Source organism: Nanorana parkeri, unplaced genomic scaffold, assembly GCF_000935625.1.
Source record: "Nanorana parkeri isolate BGI_ZX_2015 unplaced genomic scaffold, ASM93562v1 scaffold269, whole genome shotgun sequence".
NCBI lineage: Eukaryota > Metazoa > Chordata > Amphibia > Anura > Dicroglossidae > Nanorana > Nanorana parkeri.
The window spans coordinates 1,506,553-1,533,405 of record NW_017306537.1 but is presented as its reverse complement, the minus strand read 5'-3'; the positions used below and the strand labels follow the sequence as shown (position 1 = coordinate 1,533,405).

General features: G+C 43.1%; 1 protein-coding gene and 1 long non-coding RNA gene across 4 annotated transcripts in view; one reads left to right on the top strand and one right to left on the bottom strand.

The window, feature by feature from the left end:
* The first annotated feature begins 3,884 nt into the window (after positions 1 to 3,884).
* Positions 3,885 to 26,853, top strand: part of STX1A (syntaxin 1A) — a 124,176-nt gene continuing 101,207 nt past the window's right edge. For all 3 annotated transcript variants that reach the window (XM_018557160.1, XM_018557162.1, XM_018557161.1), the window contains exon 1: positions 3,885 to 4,067. In XM_018557160.1, the coding sequence (XP_018412662.1) occupies positions 4,038 to 4,067 (30 nt within the window). In that variant the 5' untranslated portion in view covers positions 3,885 to 4,037. The remainder of the gene's footprint in view (positions 4,068 to 26,853) is intronic.
* LOC108787568 lies at positions 5,571 to 23,881 on the bottom strand. Its single transcript, XR_001941266.1, has 3 exons — positions 23,794 to 23,881; positions 13,474 to 13,478; positions 5,571 to 5,581 (listed from the first exon to the last, which is right to left on the bottom strand). It is a non-coding gene; the product is annotated as an uncharacterized LOC108787568 (long non-coding RNA).

Below are 26,853 nucleotides of genomic sequence, written 5' to 3'. Positions count from 1 at the left end.
CAGAAATGCCACTTCCTGCTTCTGTAATTGGCTGACTGATTTCCCCAGAAATTTGCACTAAGATAGTATAATTTTTGGCAGATGGAGATACTCCCTAAGGGTTAATTACTACTAAAGGGATGCAGATGCTGCAACTTTCACTATTACAACCCAATAAGCCCAACAGTTGATTATAATGAACGCAGACCTTCCTATTCAGTGATCAGTTTGGAAAGGACATGCTGGAATAAACAGCTTTTCCTTCAGCACAGTTTGTTAAAAATCCTTGTAATGTACATTGATCAACCAGAGAGGATTGTTTCTTTCTCAACAAAGGTGGAGTTACTCTTTAAAGAAAAAGTCTGGCAATTTATGTTATTAACCCTTGCAGCGTGGCTCCCTATGCACTGCAAGGGTTAAGTGCTCATTTGTGTCTAGGCTAACAAAAAAAAAACGTTATACTCGCACCAAGCTCTGAGCCAGCTTTTCCTGAAATAGGTCCTTCCAGTGTCTCTCCCCCTCCTCTGCAGCATTCTAAAGGTGCCCATACACTGCACGATTCTCGTACGAGAATCGCGGGAAACCGTACGAGAATCGTGCAGTGTATGGAAGGCGTGCAACCGTTTCTACTGTACGGCCGCACGTCTTCCGTCAAACCAGCAGGCTAGAAAACCCGCCGGGAATCGTACGATTCTCGGCGAGTTAGTGGCCTGCTGGTTCGACAACTGCCGAACGGGCCGGTGCACACTGCCCGTTTGCAGTCATCTTAAGCCCGCCTCTCAGTGCAGTCATCGTAAGCCCGCCCCTCAGGGGGGCGGACTTGCGATGATCGAGAGTACGATCTGCCTGTCCAAGATGGGCAGATCGTACGTTTTTTTAATCACTTTACAACCATCGCAAGACTAAGGTCTTGCGATGGTTGTACAGTGTATGGCCACCTTTAGGTTCTAAGGTCCCGTCAATCATCATGTTTATACACAGTGTATAAGGGTAAGGACACTGTGACAGCAGGCAGGTTTAGAGCTTCGGTTGAGTATAACTTTGTTATTTTTGACCCCCACAACAAGGGTTAATAAAAAAACGTGTTTTTTTAAAGTCATAAATTGGCAATTTTGGTATATGTGTGACACACATGCTTTTTTTGTCCCTATGCCACATGCTACCTTTACCTTAAAGGAGAACTATGGGGTCAGTGTTTTTCCCCATAGTTCTCCTTAGGGTAACGGGAGGACACGAACTAGCGTCCTCCCGTCACCCTAAGTTCAGTATACCGCGAGCTACAGCTCGCGGTATACTGAGACGCCGCAGCCGGAGCGGATCCCGACATGAGTTTTTCTCTAGTCTAGTCATGGAACTGGAAAAGTATCTGTACATGTACTTGTACTTCTACAGGGTTCGGTACTTGGTATCTGAACATCCCTACCTTAAAGCAGGGGCGTCCCGAGGCTGGGTGACACCCGGAGCAGTAACCGAGTGTCACCCCGCCGAGACGTCACTGCGCATGCGCGTGACGTCACCATAAAATGACTGTGAGTCATTTCGGTGTCACCCCTCCAATGGTGTCACCCGCGTGCGGGCTGCACCCCCCACCCCCCTTGTGACGCCACTGCTAAAGTGACATTAAAGGATACATTTTTTTCCCCTCCCCCAATGTTAATGTCAGCACTTACCTTAAATGATGTCTCTTAATCCGATCTTCCTCTTCTTTCCTGATGTTTTTATCTGTCCCTCCAGCGGTGTGGCGGCTCTCCGATCCAGCGCTGACTAATCTCTGCTTGCTGGCACTTCTGATCCCACGGTGTCTGCATGCGGGTGCACGCGTCCATAGACTTACCTTGCGTCTCTGCTCGTCTCCCGGCCGAGAATCCGAACTGCGCATGCGCCCGCACCAAGATGCTTTGCGGCCGCCTGAACAGTTTCGTTTTCTCGGGCGGGAGCGCGCAGCGATAACGAGGTAAGTTTAAACCGCTGTTAAACCGTTTTTTTAAACTGTTTGCCTATATCTACTGCTTAATAGGAGTAGATATAGGCAAAAAAACGGCAGGGTTTAGAACCCCTTTAAAGTATAACTGAGCTCAATAAAATCTCCTATAAGCTAAGCTAATATAATTTCAATAATTGTTTTCCTTCAATTTAAATCTGCAGCCTTCATCAAAAAAATACCTGTTGATACTGCATCCTGCTCAATCTCCTGTGCAGCCCGACTTTTGACAGCTAAACAGGAAGCACTGTAAGTACAGCACTCCTGTCTCACTGATCACACAAGAGATCGGAGAACGTTCTCTGTTCTTCTCCGCGCTTTACACCCTGAAGCCATTTGCCATGGTCCCGGGCAGTGACGTGCGGTACCTCTTGCTTCGGGTGAGGCATTCCCTGCCCCCGCTGGCCGAAGCCCTTCCCCCACCGGACCAAGTCCCGCCCCCAACCTGTCCTTAAGCTAGTGTAAAGGAGGAAGGGAAGAGACAGGGAGAAGCCTCCCTGTTCCTCACTTGCTCCTCACTGCTAAGGCACTCCGTCCATGACAGGTTACACAGAGGGGAGGATTTCCCTGCTGTGTAACTTGTTAGATGGCGATCTGAATGGAGAAAAAGCTGTCAGCTTCAGACATGAAGCTGACAGCTTTTTCCTCCATAATTCTGGGTGAGGCTCTGCCTCCCTTGACCGCATGTCCCTGGTCCCAGGTCCCCCAGAAGAGGGCAGGACCCTGAAAACAATGGCAGGGAGGTGGGACGGGGGAACAAGTGATCTGGGTGGCTGTACATCCTCACAGCTCACTTGTTAAAAACAAGCAGCGGTTCCCCTGCTCTACATTTAACACTGCTCAGCTGCAGCAGGGCTGAATGTAAAAAAAAAAAAACACCTGCCTGGTGCACGGAACTTCATGTCCTGTGCATTAGTTTGTGTCCTCCCGTTACCCTTCAGAGAACTATGGGGAAAAGCCTTAACCCCATAGTTCTCCTTTAACGCAAAATAGACATGTTCTGCACTTCCATTAGCCCTGCATTGTATTTGGAGGAGTGTGTGACTACGGCAGGGAGCACCTTAGAAAGGAAGCTTCACAGGAGTGATCGTACCTATGGAGGGAAGAATATGTTAAAGAACACCTCCTGGCATGTAAAAACGTAACTCTGTGGTTGTGTGCGTCTGTCGGTGGCTTTGAGGGCCCATTCACACTAGTACAGTGCGTTAATCATACAGTCCCATGCTATTAACGCATTCTCACCTACTGCAAGTTCCGGTGCGGCAAGTGCTTTACATTGCCATTCATTTGAACGGCACCCCAAACGCACCTCCTTCCAACACCGAAATGCGCAGTACCGCAATGCCGTGCGTCCAGTGCGGTTCGACTTGGGTCTTGACTTAATAACCAAGGACAAATGTGGGTTAAACAGATTGAGAATCATTGATTTAGATCACAGCTGGTTGTTTATGCTGTCTCATCCCAGCACAGTGATGGAAGCCATGTACTCATATATCATGCACACAGCCACGATCGCCTCGTCAGGACCACAGACAGCTCTCACTGACAGCACATGCACGGCCACATCACGTGGTATACACGGCGCACACAGCACAGGGATCGCTGATTCCAGGCACAGTGCTGCTCACAACAGGCTCTCGGTGATCCCAGTAAGCCCCACCTCTTCCCACAATCCCCTGACTGGGAGAGGAAGATAGGGGAGGATGTGATCGCAGGAGGGAACTGTGCACAGCTAGGAGGGCAGCAGACGGGATGTGATTGCTGCAAGGAGTTGGCTTTGTGCTAGAGAAGAGGAGAGCTCCAGGAAGGGAAGAGGGGCATGAGTATGATGCAGCTGCACTGACCGATCACCCCAAATCTACAACGAGGACATTTAGATCGTTATTATGCATAGGCACCATCGTTAAAAAAAGAAATCTCCGTATGAGTGGCGATCTGTATCTGTAGGATGCTCGCACAGTATGACCCATAGGCACTGACAGTGGTGCAGGGTTAGTAAAGGGCTGAAGAGACAGCTGTCACTCTTTGTTCCCGGAAGACCACATCGCCGCCCTGTGTGGCCATATAGGGGGTCAGGATGAAGGATCGCACCCGGGAGCTCCGAGCTGTGAGTATCTCCTCTTATTTGACTTGTTGCACACGAGTCTCCCCGCTGGCATGTCGGCTGGCATGGGTGACCGAGGAGCCCTGTGCCATCTGCTCAGCAGACTGGAACTTGTCTTATTATTTATGGGAGCAGAAATCTCTCATTTCTAGGCTGTACCCAGGAAACGCTCACTAGGCACTAATTGGGTCAAAATGTAAGGTTTCAGGTCTATGGGGCCAAAAATGGCCGATTCTGCCCGAAAAGGAGCTCATATACTTTTACGGGCAACAGGCGACAATGCTCAGGTGTGAACGGGCACCATTGAAAAGAATGGGATTCTTCAGCTTGAGCGTTGTCGCGCTTTGAGAAACACGGGACAAATTGTTCAGGGGTGAACGTGCACTGTTTTAAAACGATGGGATTCTTCATGTTGTCCTTGGGAAGAATGCCCCTTATATTGATGGTCAATGGGAAGAATGCCCCTTATATTGATGGTCAATGGGAAGAATGCCCCTTATATTGATGGTCAATGGGAAGAATGCACCTTACATTGGCGGTCAGTGGGAAGAATGCCCCTTACATTGGCGGTCAGTGGGAAGAATGCCCCTTACATTAGTGGTCAGTGGGAATAGTACCCATTACATTGGTGGTCAGTGGGAACAATGCGCATTACATTGGTGGTCAGTGGAAACAATACCCCTCACAATGGTGGTCAGTGGGAACAATGCTACTTACATTGGTCATCAGTGGAAAGATTGTCCCTTACAGTGGTGGTCAGTAGAAAGAATGGCACTTACACCATGTGACCACCAATGTAAGAGTCTAGGCATTCTTCCCAATGTCCACCACTGTAAGGGACATTCTTCCCACTGAACACCAATGTAAGGAGCTATCTTCCCACTGACTACAAATGTAAAGGACATTCTCACTGACTACATATGTAAGGGACATTCTCCCTACTGACCACCATGGTGGTCAGTAGGGAGAATGTCCCTTACATATGTAGTCAGTGGGAAGAAAGCTCCTTACATTGGTGTTCAGTGGGAAGAATGTCCCTTACAGTGGTGGACATTGGGAAGAATGCCTAGACTCTTACATTGGTGGTCACATGGTGTAAGTGCCATTCTTTCTACTGACCACCACTGTAAGGGACAATCTTTCCACTGATGACCAATGTAAGTAGCATTGTTCCCACTGACCACCATTGTGAGGGGTATTGTTTCCACTGACCACCAATGTAATGCGCATTGTTCCCACTGACCACCAATGTAATGGGTACTATTCCCACTGACCACTAATGTAAGGGGCATTCTTCCCACTGACCGCCAATGTAAGGGGCATTCTTCCCACTGACCGCCAATGTAAGGTGCATTCTTCCCATTGACCATCAATATAAGGGGCATTCTTCCCATTGACCATCAATATAAGGGGCATTCTTCCCATTGACCATCAATATAAGGGGCATTCTTCCCATTGACCATCAATATAAGGGGCATTCTTCCAACTGACCGCCAATATCAGGGGCATGCTTCCCACTGACCACCAATGTAAGGGGCATTCTTCCCACTGACCGCCAATGTAAGGGGTATTCTTCCCGTTGACTGCCAATGTAAGGGGCATTGTTCCCACTGACCACCAATGTAACGGGCATTTGTCACACTGACCGCCAATGTAAGGGCCATTCTTCCCGTTGACTGCCAATGTAAGGGGCATTATTCTCACTGACCAACTATGAATTAATTTTAGCCGTGGTTTCGTAAAACCTGGACATTATTGCAAGGGTTCCTCTGGGGTTAAAGGGTTGAGAAAGGCTAGGTTGGAATATGTTTTTATATAAAGTAGAGTTCAATTTCTATTTATCATAAAGTTTATTAAACTGTTAGGAAAAGAATATGCAGTTCACAATGTTACTAGATTTGCGCACACACTCATATATGTGCCTTTCAGATGCAGTCACATTATGCATTCAGATATCTTTGCTTTTTACGTGTATGTAAATATTTTCCGTTATATACAATTCTGTGTGCTGTGTGTGATTGGTATCTTTTTTCTTGATCCTGCAATGCTCCATATTCCCACAATGACAGGTCAAATGTTAATGATGTGGTTAAAATGCGTTTACCGTGAGGCTTGATCAGAAAACCATATTGGATGAAGTGCACTGCTGGCATGGAACAAAAGTGGGCTGCATCTGACAAAACATATGACGGCTCAAGCCTAACACATTTAGATGTTTTCATGGGTATTGCACCAATCATTAATAGCGGTTCTACTTCTCCATGTATCTAATTGAATGCATTGTCAGCCAAAACCACATGTAAACCACATAAATCTGTATGAACCATTATGCTCGGCACACACTGCTGGGCTTCTTTACTAAAAATGGGATTGAATATGCAAACCGTAATAATCCAAAAGGAATGGTCAAAAATAATCTGACTTTGGTGCACTGGAATCTGGTCACTATGAGTTGCTGCACTTTGTACATCACTTTTGCTTTTTGCAAATATTCATGTATAGTTTTCTGTACACAAACCTTGTGACTACATTGAGTGGTAATTGTTGGGTTGGGTCTACATGGTGATTGCAGCTGGCTGGACGCAGAAGCGATCTGGCGACAGGTAAGTCGCCAGGATCGCTTCTGTTGTAAAGCCGACAGTCGGCTCTACAAGTTTAAACAGACTCCCGGCGGCAAAAGTCGCCGGGAGTCTGTTTAAACAGCGCCGATGCTGGCGACGTACACTGTACGTCGTCAGTCACGAAGGGGTTAAAGTAGTGCCTTTTTAGTTTCAATGTGTTCTGTGTAATCTGTACAGCTTGATCCTGGATGCTTTAAGACAATAAGAATGTATAGTTCATGCATCAGCCTTGAAAACTGATGGGACATCCCTGAACTTGGCCGTACACTGCTAAGAAATTCAAGCACTGGGTGGCCCTGCTGACTTTATCTAGTGCGACAAAAGTGGATTATTTTAATCAATTTTTGGCAAAGGAACCGAAGGGAAAATTGTCATCTTAAGAGTGAATACAGCCAATTAACTGCAGTTACTGTTTGGGTATTCTGAAAGCGGTGGGTGCGAGTTGTCAGAATACAATAGCTTGGCAGGGAAGATTTATTCATCCACACTGTTTAGGGTGGATGGAGAAATCTGTAAGTGTTGCCAGCTTTACAAAGTAGCTAAGTGCATTTACTAAGATGTCATTATACCAGAATTAATTAATATGGAATTCAGGAGCCAGTCTGTCCAATCAAGGAGCCAGCAGGAATTTTTTTAATAGTCAGCTCCATTGACAACTAGAGGACACCTCAAAAGCTAGGCAGCGGCTGTAATTCTTAAGGTGCATTGGGAACCTGGCAGCTGGGGTTTGTCCTGCATTAAAGTCTGTGAGTGCATAATGCACAAATCTACCCAAATAGAAGCTTGTGTACATTTTTGAGTTTCACACAACTGACAACAAGCGACACACAGGGAACAGGGGCCATGGAAAAGAATGAGATTCCTGATTTGTTGAGTATTGTCTCACTTAGGGAGAGTAGCTATAAAATGTCTATGTGGGAATGGAGTCTTACTGGTAATTTGTGGTTTTTCATTTTTATCCAGCGATTTGACATGGGAGGCAGAAAAGACAGACCTTGCATTTGAGTGCAAAGTCGGCTTTATGTAAAAATCTCGTGAAAGCTTCTGAATTGCTACAACAGCCATGTTTCCTAGCACATTGTATCTTTTACAAGCCATACTGTATGTGAAGGTTCTTAGAAATGTTTATTTCAATACAGTTTATTATGTGGTATTGCCTATTGGAATGATACATTCTGTAGTTCAATGGTAACAGTAATTTCCAATGAATTTAATCCTTACTGACCCCGTCTCTCTCCATGTTAAGTATACCCTTTTGTATTTGCATTATATCAGAGGACAACCCAGTCTAGAGGCCATGGCCTACACTGTGCAATGTAGCTTTATGGTCCTCCTCTCAGCTGGTGGGCTCAACTCCATAAGACCATGTATGTAAAAGGGGCCTTTTGGCAGGCGTTTTCAAGACCTGCCAACACCCCCCAAACAACTATAAAAGGGTATACAGAGTCCAATGGCCCAGGAAATATTTCTAATTTCGTAGGAAAGTTTATACTGATTCTAGTGGCCCAGGACATATGTCCGAGTTTGTGGGAAAGTTTATATTGAGTCAATTGGCCCAGGACATATCTCTGAGTTTGTGGGAAAGTATATACTGAGTCCAGTGGCCCAGGACATATGTCCGAGTTTGTAGGAAAGTTTATACTGAGTCCATTGGCTCAGGACATATCTCTGAGTTTGTAGGAAAGGGTATACTGAGTCCAGTGGCCCAGGACATATCTGAGTTTTTTGAGATTTGAATTCTGCTATGCTGACGTGAACTTTAAATGCACTGTACAAACTGATCTAGCTATTCCCTTCAATGGCTCCCCCCAGAAGAGACCAGCATTAGCAACACTTCCCGAATACTGGCTGGAATTACACATGTGTTGGATTTGAAGTAGGGACATAGCCTCAAAGAATTTAGAACCCACAGTGTAAGGCCTCGTTTACACATGCACCTTAATTATACCGCCCTGTGGAAAGCAGAGCCACCTCCTCAATCCCTTTTTTTTTGTTTTTATTGTTTTTGATCCCAAAGGGGATTTGGCATTGCAATACTGTACCGCAAGAGGTTGCAGTGTGGTCCTTTTGTAGGTGGCATCGTCTGCCAAACATAACATGCTGTGTCAAATTTGCCAAGGCTGGGAATGTTGACAAACCTGAGCCCCCACCATGTTAAGTTTTAGGTGGGTGGTCAGTGGGGCAATACTGCTGCCTGTTTTTTGGATTGCAATATCGAGACACACGTGGTTGACTTCAATAAACATGGTTGGCTAGTGGCACTGCCTCCCAAACATGACATGCTGTATAAAATCTGCTAAAGCTGTGGCACGTGTACAAATCCGAGTGGTCACCATGTTAGGATTTAGATGGCCGGCCAGGGAGGCATTAAAATCGCAACCACTTGGTTTTACCGCCTCTTTGCTGCACGTGTAAACGAGTCCTTAGTGCCAAATGCAGTGCTATTCCCTTGGTACTACAGTCTGCATACAATCAGCTATATGTTTAGAATCACAGCAATGCCATCTGCACACATAAATGCCCCCCCCCCCAGTGAAATGACAACACAGTGTTTGCATGCATGTTTCAGTGATTACCCAGCAGAGCCTATGTGACAGTAAATACAGGGATGTATGTTTTGTCTGCTCGCTAGGTCCGTTTTTGTCATCATGTCTACAACTTCTGCTTGCCCTGGTGAAGCACCCCCTTATGTTCCACATAGCTGAATGCAGTGTTTGCTGGTGATTAGATAAAAACAGGTGTATCAACCTTGACATTTAATAAAACAATGCCCAGTGCCTACATGCAATAGTTAATAAACACACTCCTACTTGCTCTGTACGCCAATTAAGCCATAGATATTTGCATCTACAGCATATTCTTTGTAGACATTGCAATCTTTAAACCCCCTAGTCTAGCTGACTGTTTGGCATGACAGTACTTAGTATAGCAGGCCTCTTTTATCTCTGATATTATGCAGTAGGGCCCCAATATTATTGTAAGTGTCATGTAAGATTCATTGCAAAATATTTTAATTACTCGTTCAGAATACACTGGAGAAAGGCTACACAGCTTCTCCCAGCACGTGGCCAGTACATTCAGCAAAGAGGAATAGGCTGCTAATTAAATTGCAGTGTTCCATGGCTGTCTTTCATTTGCATAGGCTGTTGCATTGACAATCACTTTAGGCCATAGCATATACTTGGAGCTGATTGACGGAACTGCAGAAGAAGGAAAGGGAAGGTGTTTTTTGAAGCAGCCAATCAGATTACAGCTATCATTTTGTTGTTGACATCTAAAGTGTGATTGGCTGACACAGAGACCCTTTCTATATTACATGTAAATCAGCCTTAATGTATTCGATGATGGATTGACCTTCCCAGCTGGGCTGTTTTATAAATACCATATCAAAGCAAAGTGGAATGGTTACCATAGCAAACAACTACATACTAGTAGTCTTCTCTAGTGTAGGTACAAAAAAATGAAAGCTATTGCCTGAATGATTGCAAGAGCTGTTGCCTTAAAGGAAACCTGTGCTAAGAGGCACTGGTAGCTTCAGTAGCCGACTGTAATTGCTATTTGCCTGGCCATCATGAGTATCTAATGTTTTCAGTTCTTTCAGAAAACACGAACTTGAAAAAGCATGTAGATAAAGAGCTGTGACCAGCATTATTGCCGGGCAACTAGCATTTTCAGAAGATGAGCAGCAATGGCAGAACCCAAGGTTCTGTCATCCCCAATTTGCTTTAAAAGGAGAACTATGAGGTGAGTGATTTTCACTCAACCTCATAGTTCGAGCCGGCGTCTGACAATGAAACTGTCACACAACGGCTCAATAGATCAGGAAGTGAGCGAACACATACTGCCGCTCGCTCACTTCTCGATCATCTCCCTGCAGAGAGCCGTGACTGTCAGCCACCGCTCCCCAGAGGGATTTCCCCCCCTCCCCGCTCCAATCCTCCAGCACTGACTGACGGGGGAGGGGGCGGGTACAGCTGGCTCTGCCTCTAGATAGGGAGAGCCAGCTGTCACTCACGCAGCTGGGAGGATCTCGACTGTAAAGTCGGGATCCATCCTGGCTGCGGCGCTCTCAGTATACCGCGAGCTGTGTCTCCCGATATACTGAGCTTTTGGGTCACGGGAGGATGCTAGTTGATGTTCTGCTGTGACCCTTAGGAGAACTATGGGGAAAAACACTTACCCCATAGTTCCCCTTTAAGCTTTGTTGTTTTTATATTACAGTAAACCTGTGTGCCCAATTATGGTCTGCAACATATATTGGTTCTGTATAAGACATCAAAGTTTGGACTGCCACAGGTATTTAAAGTAAACCAGTGCTATGCCAATGCAGAGAAACAAAACAGGCAATCAAATACCTGTGTAGACATGGGAAGGAGTGCGGAATATGTTCTTTTACAATGATAAATAATATATCTTTTGACATGGTATTCAAACTTTATAACATGACCTTAATGAAAAGTTTCTGAAACTTTATGTAAAGTCTTAAATGATTGCACATTCTCTCAGCTGAAGACAAGCAAATCCTGGAATACAATTCAATTAACACTGTACTTCTCAATGCAGTTCTCACAATCAAAAAGAAATATGCATTTCTGCCACTAGGGGCACTGCAGAGCAGAGGCGCAAGTTTAGTTAGCTTGTGGGCTCTATCTTGTACTTCCTACAGTTGGGTGATTGTTGGTATGATAGTTTCTGTCCTCTCAGGTAAGAGGGTACATTTATCTGACAAATTAGTCTATTTTTATAACCTTTAAATGAGTCCTAATAATGTTCTACACCATCACAGTATAATGTTTACCTATAGTCTGGTCAGTACGTTGTTTTTTTTCCTCCTCTCAGTAAAATGGTAAGTCCAACATCTAGAGTTTGGAAACATTCCCACAGTGAAACTTCTGCTGAGAGGAAAGCTGCAATTTACAAATATGTTCTTGCTTGTTTTATTGCTTTTGAGGGAAAGGCCTCATTCACACAAGAAACAGCCGGCATGTACAGCTCCGTGCTGCGTGCACGGCCGTATCGGGCAGCTCCCGGGAAGGACAAGTGCTGCGTGTGATTAGTACGCAGCCCCTGTCTTTCTCTGTGGGACTGCGCGGCCGTACGCCCCCCAATGCTCACCCTAAGTGCAGGTCCGTACGGGTGCGGGCGTCCCGGCTCGGACACAGAGACAACGTACGAGTATGGACACCCGCACAGAAGTGTAGGGCGGCGTACGAGTATGGAAACCCGCACCGGCACGGAAGTGTAGGGCGGCGTACGGCCGTGTAGTCCCATAGAGAAAGACAAGGGCTGCGTACTAATCACACACAGCACCTGTCCTTCCCGGGAGCTGCTCGCTACGGCCATGCACGCAGCACGGAGCTGTACGTGCTGGCCGTTTCTCGTGTGAATGAGGCCAAAGGGGGTGGTTACCTGTTCTCATGTATAGTTGAAATGTTATTACCGGATACAGTCCTTGTTATTCCATTTGTAATAAAAAATAACATTTTAAAAAGCAAGTTTAGTTTATTTACTGAATAAGCTGTACTTTTATTTCAAGCATAATACGTTTATATACACTGCATTTCAAGTTCCAGTGTAACAAAATGACTTTAAATTTCTAAAAATACTCCACACTGAATTTTTTTTACATGTTTCCGAAAATTTCCATTTTTTTTCTGGGTGGAAATTTTACATCGCTAGACCTGTGTGAGCTACAGGTTGGTGTAATTGTCACACAGGGCAATGGACTCCCCTATGACAGCACTGATTCACATTCTCCATACCTGGAAGTATTGGCTATTTCCTAATGCTCCAGGCACCAAACAGAGCAGCAGCAGAGTGAATGAAAAGTAAGTACATACTGCGGGAGATGGGTCAAAACTGTTGCCTTGTTCAAATGGGCACAGCCGAAATTTTACTATCAAGTTATTCATTTTGGCTGCTAACTGTGGTGCTTTTGTATGTTACTATAGAGTTAAATGGAAGGTGGGAATGTTTTTATTGGTTTTGCTGAAGCTTATCTTGTGCCATTCTCAATCCAGCTAGTACAGCATGATGTATAAAATCACCCTTTTTAAATATACAGAGGGTCAAGGCATCAGAACCCTGCTCTTTGTGCATGGACTTAATGCATTTAGTCTCTTAATATTATCTTATATTTAATTTATTTATTTTCCATTTATTTAAGTAAACCTGTCATTACCCTAGCTTTACCTGAACTTTACCTGAACTCCCAATCAGTTCTAGTCAGAGTCCACCCATCATATTAAAAGACTCATAGAGAGACTCTGGAATTAGGGGGGCAGGTGCAACCTTTAATTTTTCAGGGAAAGCTGAAAGTTGGCCATAACTTTGTCTATATTGTAAGGGGGACAGGTTCAACTGGTATCGGCAGATGTAAACCATGTGTGAGACAAGGATACCCAGGAACAGTATAAGCAGGTTTGTCCCGCACTATATAATATTCAGCAAAGCAGCAAGACAGGAGGGCTTTGTACAGGAAGTTTACAGTGTAAAACAAACGAAACATCTGCTTGTACAAGCCACTAACTAAACTAATGTCAGTTCCTGACTAACATGGTGCTCCCTAATGAATTCCCCAACACAACCAGGTAGCACTTGTACCTTTTTAGTGTTCTGTCAGCACTCCACCTTTTCACCCATCAGCAAGCTGCCAGAGCAGAGAGAGAGAGAGAACCGTGAGCCGTGAGCATATAAAGGCCTGTGGACGGCTGAGGCTAATGATGAGGTCTGCATACCAGGAAAGATGTGGACCTGGGAGTGGTGGCTTTACCCACCCAAAGCTCTACAAAGCCTCCAGGACCCAGAACAGAACTTTAGATTCTGAGAAAGCAACAAGTTTGTTTTCTCCACATAAAGCCTGGAGCCTCTCACCATGTGTGTATATGTTAGAAACCTAGGTGACACATACACATACTACACAACCATGGTAAAGTGTCCTTTTAACATTTTCTGCCCTTTTTTCAGGATCATGCATAATTACTGTACATCAATATATCAGTAATCAATTGAGCTGTGATTTTAGTCTAAGCTGGCTTACTCACCCATGTAGAGCAGTAGTGATTATATAAACCTTGTAGACTATCAGGTACATCTGCTTATCGAAGCTCGGTAGCCATCTGGAACTGAGTTTAAGCAGGTAGGTTAGTAAAGTCCTGGATTAATTCCAGATACAAGACTGTGAATTCCGCTTAATGCAAAGGCCTCTTGAGTCACCAGATCTCAACCCAATAGAGCATCTGTTGCAAGGAGCACACTGAGAATAGAGATCTATCACCAGCTAATTTGCAACAGCAAGGGGGCATATTAAAGTTGAAAGAGGCCAGAAATCTTGCACTGTCAATGACATTTAAAATAATGAGTGAATTAAAATGCAAGCACTTAATAAGTGTAAACAAAATGTAATTATTTTCACTGTAAAGCTAAAGGACTTCATATGCAGCATTTTGTAATCTGATGATTAAATGGCAACGTTTGGTAAAAACATGGTCAGTCTGAGGGATGCTAAAATGTTAAATAGTTCAGTTTATCTCTTGAGGACTCCATTAGTGGTAACACTTTTGTGCTTGAGTTTACAGTCTCCACACCTGCCGTGGCAGTGTCCTGCTCTCTTGAATTAGTTGGTTGGGTCCCCTAGTTCTCTCCTCCATGCTGGGAGGAGGGCACAGCAAGCAGTGGGTGGGTGCAAAAGCCAGCCTGCTATTGTAATTTGAAATGGCCAATAGCAGGCTTGCTATTTCACCAGCCCACTTCCTGCTGTATTTACATTCAGCTGCCGTCTGCAGAATCTTGCCACTGGCAGCTGTCATTCCCTGGCTAAAGCTATTTAATCGGCATGTGCTTCCAATATAATGATAAAAAATAAAATTACAAAAAAGGTGAGAAAGTAATTTTCCATTTCGGCCTGACATATTCTGCTGCGGGAGTTGCGTTGCAGTTCCATTCATTTCAATGGCACCCCAAACGCACCTCCGGCCCACAGTGTGATTGCCTGCACTGGAATGCACGGTACCGCAATGCCGTGCGTTCCATTGCAGTGCGATTGCAAAACATTGTGCATGCAGTTTTATTCTCAAGTAATCTCTATGTTTGTAACACTTTTAACACATTTAAATTAAGGATGGTATTTATTTTATGTTTTTTATTCGATTAATCGAAAAAATAATCGTCCAACTAATGAAAATAATTATTAGTTGCAGCCCTAATCTGTTAAGACACTTAAAGAAAGAAGGGACAAAGAAACTGTTCAATAAAAACTGCAAGGAACCGAAGTGGTCCTAACAGATCACTAACAATTTGAAACCTGGAACAAAGCAGGTTTCTCGAGTTGGCAGTTTGAATCTTTTAAAACAATAAAATAATGGAAAAGTCATATAATGTCACATGTTTAATTTAAGGGCGGGCCCTTTCACATCCAAAGCATTTGGGATGCACTGGCCTTTTTTTCTAGCTGCAATGCAAGACAAGTTGATTTGCCTTGTTCCAGATGTTCACTCCTCCAGCCCTAAGGGAGCATATGTAATAAATGCAAAAAACTACTCTTTTTGTACCCCATTGCATCCAAAATGATAACAGATATGGTCCCAGTCTAGTGTAGACATACAAGTGAAAACTGAACTGTGATTGGTTGCTCCAAAGCAAATTGTAATGTCACACACCCCGTCATTTCACATTTTACTAACAGTTAAACTGAAAAAAAAAATAGAGTGTAAAGCTACATGTACAAATGATCCAGGAACTCATCTGCAGATGTTCAGCTTTACTATGGACCCAAAAATTTTAGTCCCACAGGTCACTTAACCGATGAGCCTTAAGATCACTGCTGGCACCTTTTTCCTTCTTCGTACATTTTCGCTGGAAGCACATGTGACCTGGTTCCTGAAAATCCATTACTGACTCTTGGATCAGACTAGCTGGCTCCTAATTCAAACTTTAGAAAATGATATAAAAATGGGAGGGTTACCTTCAGTGAAATCCAAATCTCATAACAACTGATAGATCCATATAGCAGGGTACTAGGAGGAGGCGACGGTTGTTAGGTGTAAAAATGCCCATTGTGCATCATTCAGGTGTGAAAGGGACACACAGATTTTCATTTTCGCACTTCTGGAAATACACTTTAAATCACTCAAGTGAGTGTGAAATGGGGGCCTTAGTTTGAAAATAATCTAAACACTACAAAATGCTCACCATTCTGACGTTTTAACTGGTAATGTGCTTTGTCTCTCACTACCTTTCTTTTCTACTGTGTGATGCTGCCTGCAGTTGTGATAGCAGCAGCTGCTGTTTAATTTATTTAGTGTATTCCATTGCTAGCGCCCTAAGAGACCCAGGGCACCCCTATGCACCTAAATTGTAATGTTGTGGGGCTTGTAGTATTCCATGATGAAAAGCAGGGAATTAGGTGTTTTTTTACACCATATCTTATGCTTCTTTTGGGTGTTTTTCCAGTTTTCAATCTCTTTCCACTTTTCATTCTGCATATCCTTTGGAAATGAGCCATTAGCACTGGCCTCTAACTGACAGTGGTCCCACACCACCAAGGTGTGGGACACTGGATGACGCCCAAAATTATTATTCTCCACCACCTTCTAGTGTATATACCCAGATAAAAAGATCCTGTCACCATATTCGTCAAACGCCAGTAATTACGTGTGTCCAAACCGTAAAATATGACCTTCCTATAGCTCTCTTTTTCCAGCAATTTGTTCACCCAAAGTGGAGTCATCAGCTCCGCTAATTGTAAAAGATCAGAGGTAAAGGTGCTGCATAGTAAATGTGGACCTAGAGTGTATAATATGCGGCAAGCTCAAAAAAAAGTCCCCCGACAGGAAGAGGAATACTCCAGTGAGGTTGGGGCCCAAGTTGAGCTGCTGGAGCATATGTGATAGTTAACAGTAGAATATGGCAGGGAGTAGAAAAATCTGGTTAGCTTTGCCAGTCATAATGTGTAAAAAACATGGTCCTGGCAAGAGGATGTGCAATACTAAAGGGCACTGTGGGGACTATGTGCAGAAGAACGGCCGCTCATGGTATTGTACTGTATGTCTAGCACTGAGTCATTAGCTCAACAAAGGAAAAATAAACTTTCCTACCTGTTGATGTTAATGTACGGAATGTCTTATCAGGAAGAACACTTGATAGCATAATGCCTTGCGAGCTTCCTGTCAGAGCTACTGACGTAAGCTCTGAGGGATCATTTGCAGTCTCTGTCCTGTAGATATGGAGAAGTGAAGTGGTTAATACCCATTGCCGTCGTACTTTGCGTTTCCTGTGTTTTCCATTATGTCAGTGTGACCTCAGAGCTTCCTCTAGTCATAAAGTCAGTGCCTTTTTTTTTTAAATGGTTAATGCTGCTTGCTTAGTAAGAGCTCTAATTACTAGAGGGAAACAAATTGCACATTTTACATGCTATTTTCCATGACTCATAAGCTGATATCCATTGATTCAAAGATCCTCAAAGTTTTGTATTCACAAAGGTACCAAAGGGGTGGGGAAGCATATGGATTGAAATGCAGATTTTCCCACTCCTCATCCGTTATCTGACTTTAAAGTGGTTAAGGCCAAACATTTATTGGGCTAGGAGCCAGGTATTGTTGAATGGTACCCGCCTAGACTCTTGGGTCTGTTTATGTAGTTGGCTGTTTTACAGTCACTGATTCATTTCTTATACTTGTCAAGGAATCAGTGATTTGGATACATCAATAAGTTGGCATGTCTGCTAAGTCATCCTTTTGGCATTTCTTTGCATTTTTCCATTTATTTTAAAAGCTCAAGCTGACATTGTAGTTGCCCCCAGTTTTGTCATCTCTGTGTACATACTACCAACACTTGCCACTTAGTATTAAGTTTACCTGCTAGGTAGACATAATAGAGGTGACATTTTATGGGACAAATCAATATTCCAAAAATGTAGGCCACAGTGGACAGGGAACTGTGACTTTTCCTACTTGGCGATCATATCAGATAAGTAGGAGGAGCAATGATTGTAATTGTAATGTCTTCATTATATTGTAAAGCGCTGCGCAAACTGTTGGCGCTATAGAAATCCTGCATAATAATAATAATAATATAATAATAATAATGATGAGGTGGGAAGAATGAGCAGACATTTTACTGGAGAGCAGCCACATAAAAGGTTGCCTAACCATACCACAACCAGGATTTGCACCTAAAATTGCACTTGTAATTGTCAGAAATAAGCAATCTGTTACCCAGGAGTTCGATCGACCACCAGAAACTGGGCTATAAATTGACAGCTTTAATATGGCTTATTAAGGATTGGGGCAATGTTGATTCCATTTTTTTTGCAGTTCATCAAAACCACAATTGTATGTTTTCAGCTGCTTTGCAATTTTGTCAAAAAATGGTATCGAAAGTTCGTTCACCCTATCAAATTGCCAGATTTATGACCAGCTTAAGTTTAATTTGGCTAGCAGTTTAAATATTTCCTTTTACATGGCACATATACTACCAGCACTGGAGATTGATCCTGAAAGACTTTTGTACAGACTCTGATGCCATTTCCTAGTGCCCTTCTCCACAAACTCTACCTGTAACCCCATCCTTAACACCAATCCTCCCTGAAACCCATCACTTACACTAACTGTCCCTGTAATCCCAATCCTAACAATAAATCTCTCTGTAACCCCAGCCCTAACATTAACTTTCCCTATAAAGCTAACTCTAATCCTCTCTGTAACCTTAAGACTGAGCCTCCCTGTAACCCTAAGGCCTGGTTCACACCTGGGCGTTTTGTAGCGCGTTCCTACGCTCTGCAAAACGCTCAAACACCGAAATCCCATTATTTCCTATGGGTATGTTTCACACCTGGGCGTATTACAGGCCGTATGAACGCTCTACAAAACGCCCTACGCCCAAAGAAGTACAGGAGCTTCTTTGGGGCGTATTTGCCGCGCGTATCCATTGGGATACAGCCAGGTAGCCCTCGGAAATGGGCGTTTGTCGCATATGTTTTTTTAATGCGAATCTCGGTAAAAACGTGTGGCAAGAAACGCGACAAACGCGCATATTCGATACACCTAGGTGTGAACCCAGCCTTACACTAACTCTTCCTTTAATCCCAACCTTAACACTAAACCTCCCTATAACCCTAATCCTGGCAATAATAGGGCTGCAACTAATGATTATTTTCATATTCGATTCGTTGGCCGATTATTTTTTCGATTAATCTGATAAAACAAAAATTAGATACCATCCTTAATTTAAAATAAAATACAGAAATGCAGTGTTACAAACAAAGTTTCACATTTTTTGCAATCGCATTGCGGCACTGTGTGTTCCAGTGTGGGTAAACCCACTGTGGGTGAGAAGCGCGTTTACGGTGCGATTGAAATGAATGACTTTTTTTCCCCACTTTTTTTATAATTTTTTTTTTTTTTTTATAATTGCATTGTAAGCACTTGAATAGCTTCAGCCAGGCAATGAGAGCTGCCAGTGCCAAGATTCCACAGACGGCAGCTGAATGTAAATACAGCAGGTGGTGGGCTGGTGCAATAGCCAGCCTGCTATTGGCCGTTAATCCCTGTAACCCCAACCCTTACACCAACCATCCCTATAACCCCAACCCTTACACCAACCATCCCTATAACCCCAACCCTTACACCAACCATCTCTGTAATCCCAAAACCTTCCTGTAACCCAAACCTTAAGACTAATTTTGCCTGTAGCTCCAGCTCTAACCCTAAGCCTTAAAATTGTAAACTTAAACATTGTTTGCTTACTTGCTTCGCCTATCTTGAAATCCCCTGCAAACCTAGCACTGGAATCTGCTGTATTATTACAGTCTTATATACCAGTGAAAGCTTATACTAATGAAAGTCCTTCATCATGTGTGAAGTCCGGCCAGAATGAAATGGAGCTTCTAGGTTTTCTTCTCCTTGCTCATGTGAGCAAAGGGAGCAGTAGGGTAGCAAAGGAAATTGAGTGTCTGGGGATGAGAAGGGGGCATTTCGGTAAACCTGTTGCTTTGTTCTGTAATAGGAAGAGTGAGACTCTGTGTTGGAGGAGTGGGGCTTGGATTTCCAAAAGGGAGTTCTGTTGTAGAACTACCAGACAGTGCTTCAACCCAAAAGTATCTCCTCCCCCATTAATTAAAAATGTGTATGGCCTAAGAAGAAAAGGGACTCTTTTAGGAGTCTAACAACATTACTTTTCAGCATAGTCCCCATAGTAAATTGTCCAGGCTGTAAATACATTTGCATGGTGCATCTCCAGGGGAAGAGGAGGGACATTTTTACATTGCTTTGACTGCACCTTTTACTTCTATCTGAAAGCAGTGAACCTGTGAATTATTCATAGTCCCAATCTGGCTCCGAGGTTTACAGAATCTGTTCACAACCAGATTGTAATGTCTTCTTTATATTGTAAAGCGATGTGCAAACTATTGGCGCTTTATAAATTCTGTATAATAATAATAATCACAAATCCTTGGCAGACACGAGTGTGTGCATTTTATCAGCTGTCAGTGAGTTTAGGGCCGCAGTAATCATAGACCATTTCACAAAAAGGCAATTAGAGGATTTGCAGGAAAACAGTAGGTCTGATTTATTGTGCAGTGTGAAGTGAAGTCCAGTGAGGCTAAGTGAGCATTGAATCAGGTGCACTAGAACATTTCGAAACTCAGTCTCTTACCTAGCATTTGACGTTTAAAAGAACACAGGTTCGGATCACTTTTGACTTTACTAAATTATTTCTTTTTAACCATCTAGTGTTTCTCAAAGCCTACATAGTCTGCAATTTAAGTTCTGAGTGATCCACCCTTTTAAACTACACTACATAATTTTGGCACAGCTGGCCATTGCACCTCTTTGGGCATCCCATTCCAAAACTTTGGGCATCAATCTGGAGTTCACCCCCATAACAGCATTAACCCTTCTGGGAAGGATTTCCACAAGATTGTGGAGTGTGTCTGTGGCAGTTTGTACTCATTCAGCCAAAAGAGCATTTGTGTGGACAGGTACTGATGTTGGACAAGAAGACCTGGCTCACAATCGGCATTCAGTTCATCCCAAAGTAAGGTTGAGGCTAGGGCTCTGTGCAGTTCACTAAAGCTCCTCCACACCAAATTTGTAGAACCATGTCCTTATGAATTTGGCCTTTCAACCTATGTACAGAGTTCAGGGGTAAAGAGTAAGTAATGCTCAGAGTTTAGGGCTAGGAATGAGTAGCCCACAGAGTGCAGGGGTCAGAAGTGAGTAACCCACAGAGTGCAGGGGTTAGTAGTGAGTAACACAGAGAGTGCACAGTTCAGGAGTAAGTAATGCACAAAGCGTTCAGACAAATTCCCTCTTCTCAGTACAACCCCCTCAGGACAAAATTGCCCTTCCCCAGGAATGTACTTAGCAGACCTTGATGTTGCATCTGTGTTGCTTAGTACCCTGTTTCCCAAGACTGTGACTGCCTCCATTTTTGTTTTTTCAATGTGAGGCTCTGCAGTTGCTGGCTTTTCTCCCTGCTCACTTACCTGTCATCCCTGTAGCACAAAGCTGAGGGAAGTGCTCAGAAACTCCTCCTCAGTCCTGAGCTACAGGCCTGAAAGGTGGTAGGCAGACACGGACAGAAGCCGCCAACTGCTGAAGCCTCAAACTGTAGCCATTTGTGGTGTTGGGATGCAGGGCACTCGGCAACAGATGCGGCCCGTGCCCTGGGTGCCCAGATCGAGCAACGCCCCCGATGAGTGATTTTCACCTCAGAAAAATATCTTGAAAAACCCACTTCTTTCGTTGGGGTTCTATGCTTTTGAGTCTCCTTGGAGTGCCAGTGTAGCCACTACGTATGCGTTCCCGGCTGAAAAGCATGTGAAGCAGGTCTGAGTGCAGACATGCACAGTCAGCCTCTTCAGTAACAAGACGACTTCTCCGCCTACCAGCTCTAGATTGACAGCTAATCTGCCTGGTCTTGCCTGCTGCTTCAGGGTGTCAAGTGATCATTGTGATAGGCAAAATGAAAGATGTGTAGTCTTCATGTAAAATAAATGCAGAAATTCCAGTTATATTGCCATTTGAAGCCAATATAAATGTGTAATGTCAGGTTGCCTTGAGAGGTTTGTTTAGAAAAAAACCCCCACCATTTACAATCTCTAATATATTATTATTACTGGTACTATTACTGTATAATGCATGAAATTCACTATTTATTTAAATATTGCTAACAAACAGCGATAAGTGAGCTAAAACCCTAATAATTTTCTCATCTTGTTAAGTAGTACATCGATATTTTCACAGCAAAAGAGACATTTTTAACACCTCTTATCTCTGTTGGAATCTCTTGGTATATTAAGCCTATATAATGGTATAAGCATCCAAGGGTAGAGCTGGATCAAGAGTATAGGCTCAATGCACACAATAGTTCCTGGTGCCTGACGTTTCCTTTCTTCTGCCCTACGTGTCTTGATTGCATTCATTTCGCTGTGAGTGTGTGGAATAAGCACCATACTGACAGCCAGTGATATTAAATGCTGTGATTAAAGTAGGAATGTATGCTGTAGCTCTAGGCCTGGAGTTACTTATATTGGATGAGAGCAGCAGATTACTTGTAGCTCATATGGCAGCATTGGGTGAAGGATTATCACATCTCTTTTTACAAAACATCTACAACCAGACAATATATTAAATGAAATTTTGTAATACCTTCCTACCAAGCAAAGTAAACCTGATGTTGTACTATAGGCACCAAATACCATCATAATGCCACTGAAGCAACCTGAAAAATAAACTTTCAGGTATAGGGCATGCATACTGTATACACTCCCACTCGCCTCCCACAATGCAGTGATCAGTGCTTGAGCAACCAGGCCCAAGCACTGACCCACGAGGGGGTGTGCTTATCCGCATGCAAATATTGACTTTCAGAAAGCCAATATTTCCAGATTTTGTGGTTAAGCTGCACATTGTGCATAAGGTAGCACTGTGACTGTAGAATAGGCAATTTAGGGTGCCCTCTTACAGCATCATTGCTGTAATGGACACTGAATGGATAAAAGTTCAGTGTTCTAACTGAATGGATAACAGTTCTAATGGACTCAAGGCAAACTGGTAAATACACAGTCGGATATGTCTGTGAAGGTTCTCATTCATCCAGGTCATGAAATATGTGCAAAAAAAAAATAAAAAATCAAAGCAATTGGACTTGCTGTATTTTTCTTGAAGACTTTTGCCTGGTCATCCAACCAGCTTTCTCAATTCAGTTCTGAATTGGGAAAGCTAGTCGCATGACTAGCAAAATTTCTTCAAGAAAAATACAGCAAGTCCAGTTGCTTTGATTTTTGTTTTTTTACAGATACACAGTTGGATAGTTTGCCAAGTTTTAAACAAGACGTATGTAAATCAAGTTCAACCAAAAATTAAATGCATTAAAAAACTTGCTTCCTCAGAATCGTAAAATTGAGAAAGGTAAGAAAACCCTTGTAAAGCATGATCCAATGTGCTCTAACAGGACAAAATCCTTCCTGAATGTCAAAGGTAATCAGATACTACCTAAATGAACAGTCTACAGCACATGTGTCAAACTCAAGGCCCAGGGGCCAAATCCCGCCCACCAGGCCATTTCCTAGACTTCTACTTTCAGATCTAGGTATTAAGTTATTACTAAAACCAGTGATAATCGAATGCAGAGGCAATTATGATAAAGATTAGATACATTTATATAGTCTTACAGGCCCTTTGAGGGCAACCATAATGTTGATGCGGCCCTCGATTAAATTGAGTTTGACACCCCTGGTACAGTGTTATTTCTTATACTTATTAATAGCCAGTTATATTCTGCATTTTTAGAAGCACTTTCTGCCTTTTTTAAATCAAGTTGCGGAAGTCTTTTTCAATTTCTATGGCTCTTACTGTCAGGAAGTCTTTCTGTATGAGGTGGTTCAACCTCTTTATGCTGAAATACAAATGTTGTACCCACCAAATAGGTTGTTATTTTGTCCATTGAGTGCTGAGATTTACACAGCCCTGCCACAAAACAGCTAGCTTGGTGACTAGTAGTATTAAATGCTCAAACCTCTTTTTAATAATGAATCCACATAAAACAAATATACATTGTCCAGCACAGTATTTCTTTACGTTTTCACAGTCATCGTGTTTCATAACTGGCTCCAGCTCTCTAAGTTTGGCTTTTCTGAACTTCCTTTTGAGTACAAGATCACAAGGACACAGCAGTCTGTCCATCTGCTAGCTTAAAGAATGGAAAAATGAGGTGACAGGAAGGAGGAGTAGAGAAGTGACTTGCCTTGCTTTGCCTGTGTGTTTACACACACAGAGCTTACTTGGGCACACAATGATGGCTTCATAGGACCCTGCAAGGCAAAGCAGCCACCCCAAAACAGAATATCAGGTCCAGTGCTCAGGGGATCAGCTGATTCTGCAAGAAACTAAAACTTTTAAACATCGAGAAGCAGCATCGATTGTAAGTGATTTCATCAACATTTGAAAATAGTTTAAAGACCTTTTGACTTTAATATCACTTTAGGTTTCTCTACTGCAGTTAAGCTATACAACCCAGCCCGCAATTGGACAATGAAGAATCAGCAGCAGATTGATAAAGTCTAAAGCTGGCCATACACCTATAGATTATCTGCAGATTTTCTAAGGTCAGATGGAAAAAGTGCAACAGATTCCTCCATCTACGCTAAACGGTGTGGATGGATGAATCTCCCGCTGGGTGAAGCTTCAGTATCTTGCTAGTCGGCCCTGCTGGCTCTCAAAAGACCTGAAAATCAGATTCTTCAGGTATTTTGATAGCCAGCGAGGCCGACTAGCAAGATACTGAAGCTTGGCCCCGTGGGAGATTCCTCCATCCACACAGTTTAGCATAGATGGAGGAATCTGTTGCACTTTTTCCATCTGACCATAGAAAATCTGCAGATAATCTATAGGCGTATGGCCAGCTTTACTCTCACCTTGGACCCCAGAACCTTGATTTAACAAGCTTATAGGAACAAGGAATATTACTGAGTCACGGGCTAACCTGTCATTAAAGGAGAACTATGGGGTCAGTGTTTTTCCCCATAGTTCAGCTGGCTCTGCCTATCTAGAGGCAGAGCCAGCTGTACCCGCCCCCTCCCCCGTCCGTTCCGCCAGTCAGCGCTGGCAGATCGGAGCGGGGAGAGGGGAATCCAGCCCCTCCCCCTGTCACGGCAGAGAGCCGTGACAGGATCGAGAGGTGAGGGAACCCGGTATGTGTTCCCTCACCTCCCGATCTACTGAGCCGACCTGTGACAGTCTCATTGTCACAGGTCGGCTTAGAACTATGAGGTGAGTGGAAATCACTTATGTCATAGTTCTCCTTTAAAGTAAAGCCCTTTTTCTAAGTTTTCATGAATATTCAGCCCCTGACACAGTGTTACAGGTCATTTTGAATGTTCCTTTCTAAGGATCTTTTATAAACCAAAGAATTGGCTGAAATAGTTCAGTTTTTTTTAAATTCTACAGCTAGAAGATAAATCATTTGTTAAAAAAGACCTCACAAAGTGCTTTTGTTTCTTTGCCATTAGTTGATCAACGAATCATCTTCTCCTTTTCATGTTTGCTGGGGCCGGTAAGTAAGTGAACCAAAGAATCTCCCAGGTGAATGAGGAGAAAAGAAGGGTTTCCAAATACCTAAAATCCCCATTCAAATAGAAAAGTGTTCTTGTAATCAACAGGCCAACTAAAACCAGTATTTTTAGTTCTCTAGTGTATTGAAGTGTCCTCATGGGAATATCTAGTACCCGCTGCTGTCATAGCCATTGCGAAGCTGATGATGGTATCACACTCCCCTGATGAATTCTCCATAATGTGGAATAAATGGATAATTGGAAAACAGCAGCTGTGTGAGAGAGTGCTACCTGTTCCCTCAGTTATACCATCATTATGACCTCATGGGAGGGAGAAGACACACAAACCAACACAAGAGAAGTCCTTATAAAAGCTGTAAGAAGTCAGTGGGTGATGATCCAAGTGGGTGATGATCCAACCTATCTGTAACTAGTTGTCCTTAAAAGCAGAACTCTAGCTTCCCCCGATAATAACTCTCTTCATATCTACTTTTTTTGAAAATGCCCTATATCTTTTATCTGGCTTTTTGAAGTTTTCAGGCCAGTTTCTCCTTGGCAGGGTGGTGGACAGTCCTTCCTCCCGGTATTTACGCGTAAGTGCCGCTCAATCCAGAAGCATCATGAACCCAGGCTGCATCATGACGCACTCCACGGTGATAGATGAAGCCTACCATTTCTAATATCTACCCTGCTCCGTTGGCAGTGAATTCTGCAGTCTGATTACTCTTACAGTAGGGAGTGAAGGTGAGAAAAATGAATAGAGTAGAAAACTCTTCCTTAAAATATGTATTGTCAGTGTAGTGGATGATCTACGTATAGTGTTTTCATTTAAGTGACTCGAAAGTAGGCTAAGCAGCTCATTCCTGGTACACCTTTTGTAGCATTGTCTGTGTTCTCTCCCCTGAGAGTTGGCCTAAACATTCATTACACAGACACATGAGGCTAAAATAGCTTTTATGATCAGCTGGAATTAGGCCACACAAAAGAGATTTTTGCAGGTTTAATGTTTTTTGTACAATGACAGGCATGTTGTTTTATTTAATTTAAAGAAATACATCCACAAAGTTGGTTGCAATTTTCATAGATAAATACCAATACCAATTTTTTTAATTAATTGGGGAATGAAATTGTATACATAATTTTTTTTATATATTATTTACAAACTCTGTATATACATTTTCTAACTGTTTACATTTATAGATTTAACATTTATAGACCTGATATAACTAGATTATTGTAATATATTGAATGATTTAACATGATTCATATCAATCTTTGATACTGATATAATAGAACCTGTGATTTCTGGACCCCAAATGTTTCAATGTCCCACCATGTGCCACTACTACCTTCCTGCCAGTCACCTGAATGTGAATGTGCTTGTTGTTCAGGGTGAGCAGAAACACAGTGGTTCAGTGAATATTAGTCCTGTCTTACAGTACTGAAGTTCTAGGATTCCTTTCTAAAAATGCCCTCTGTGCATTGAGATTAGATTCTCCTTCATTATGTGGAAGAACACTGCGATTCAGGTAAGTTGGGGGGGGGGGGGGCGGGTGGGGGGGGTCGGGAGGGGGAATCGCACACTGTTTTTTTTATTTTCACATTTAAAAACAAC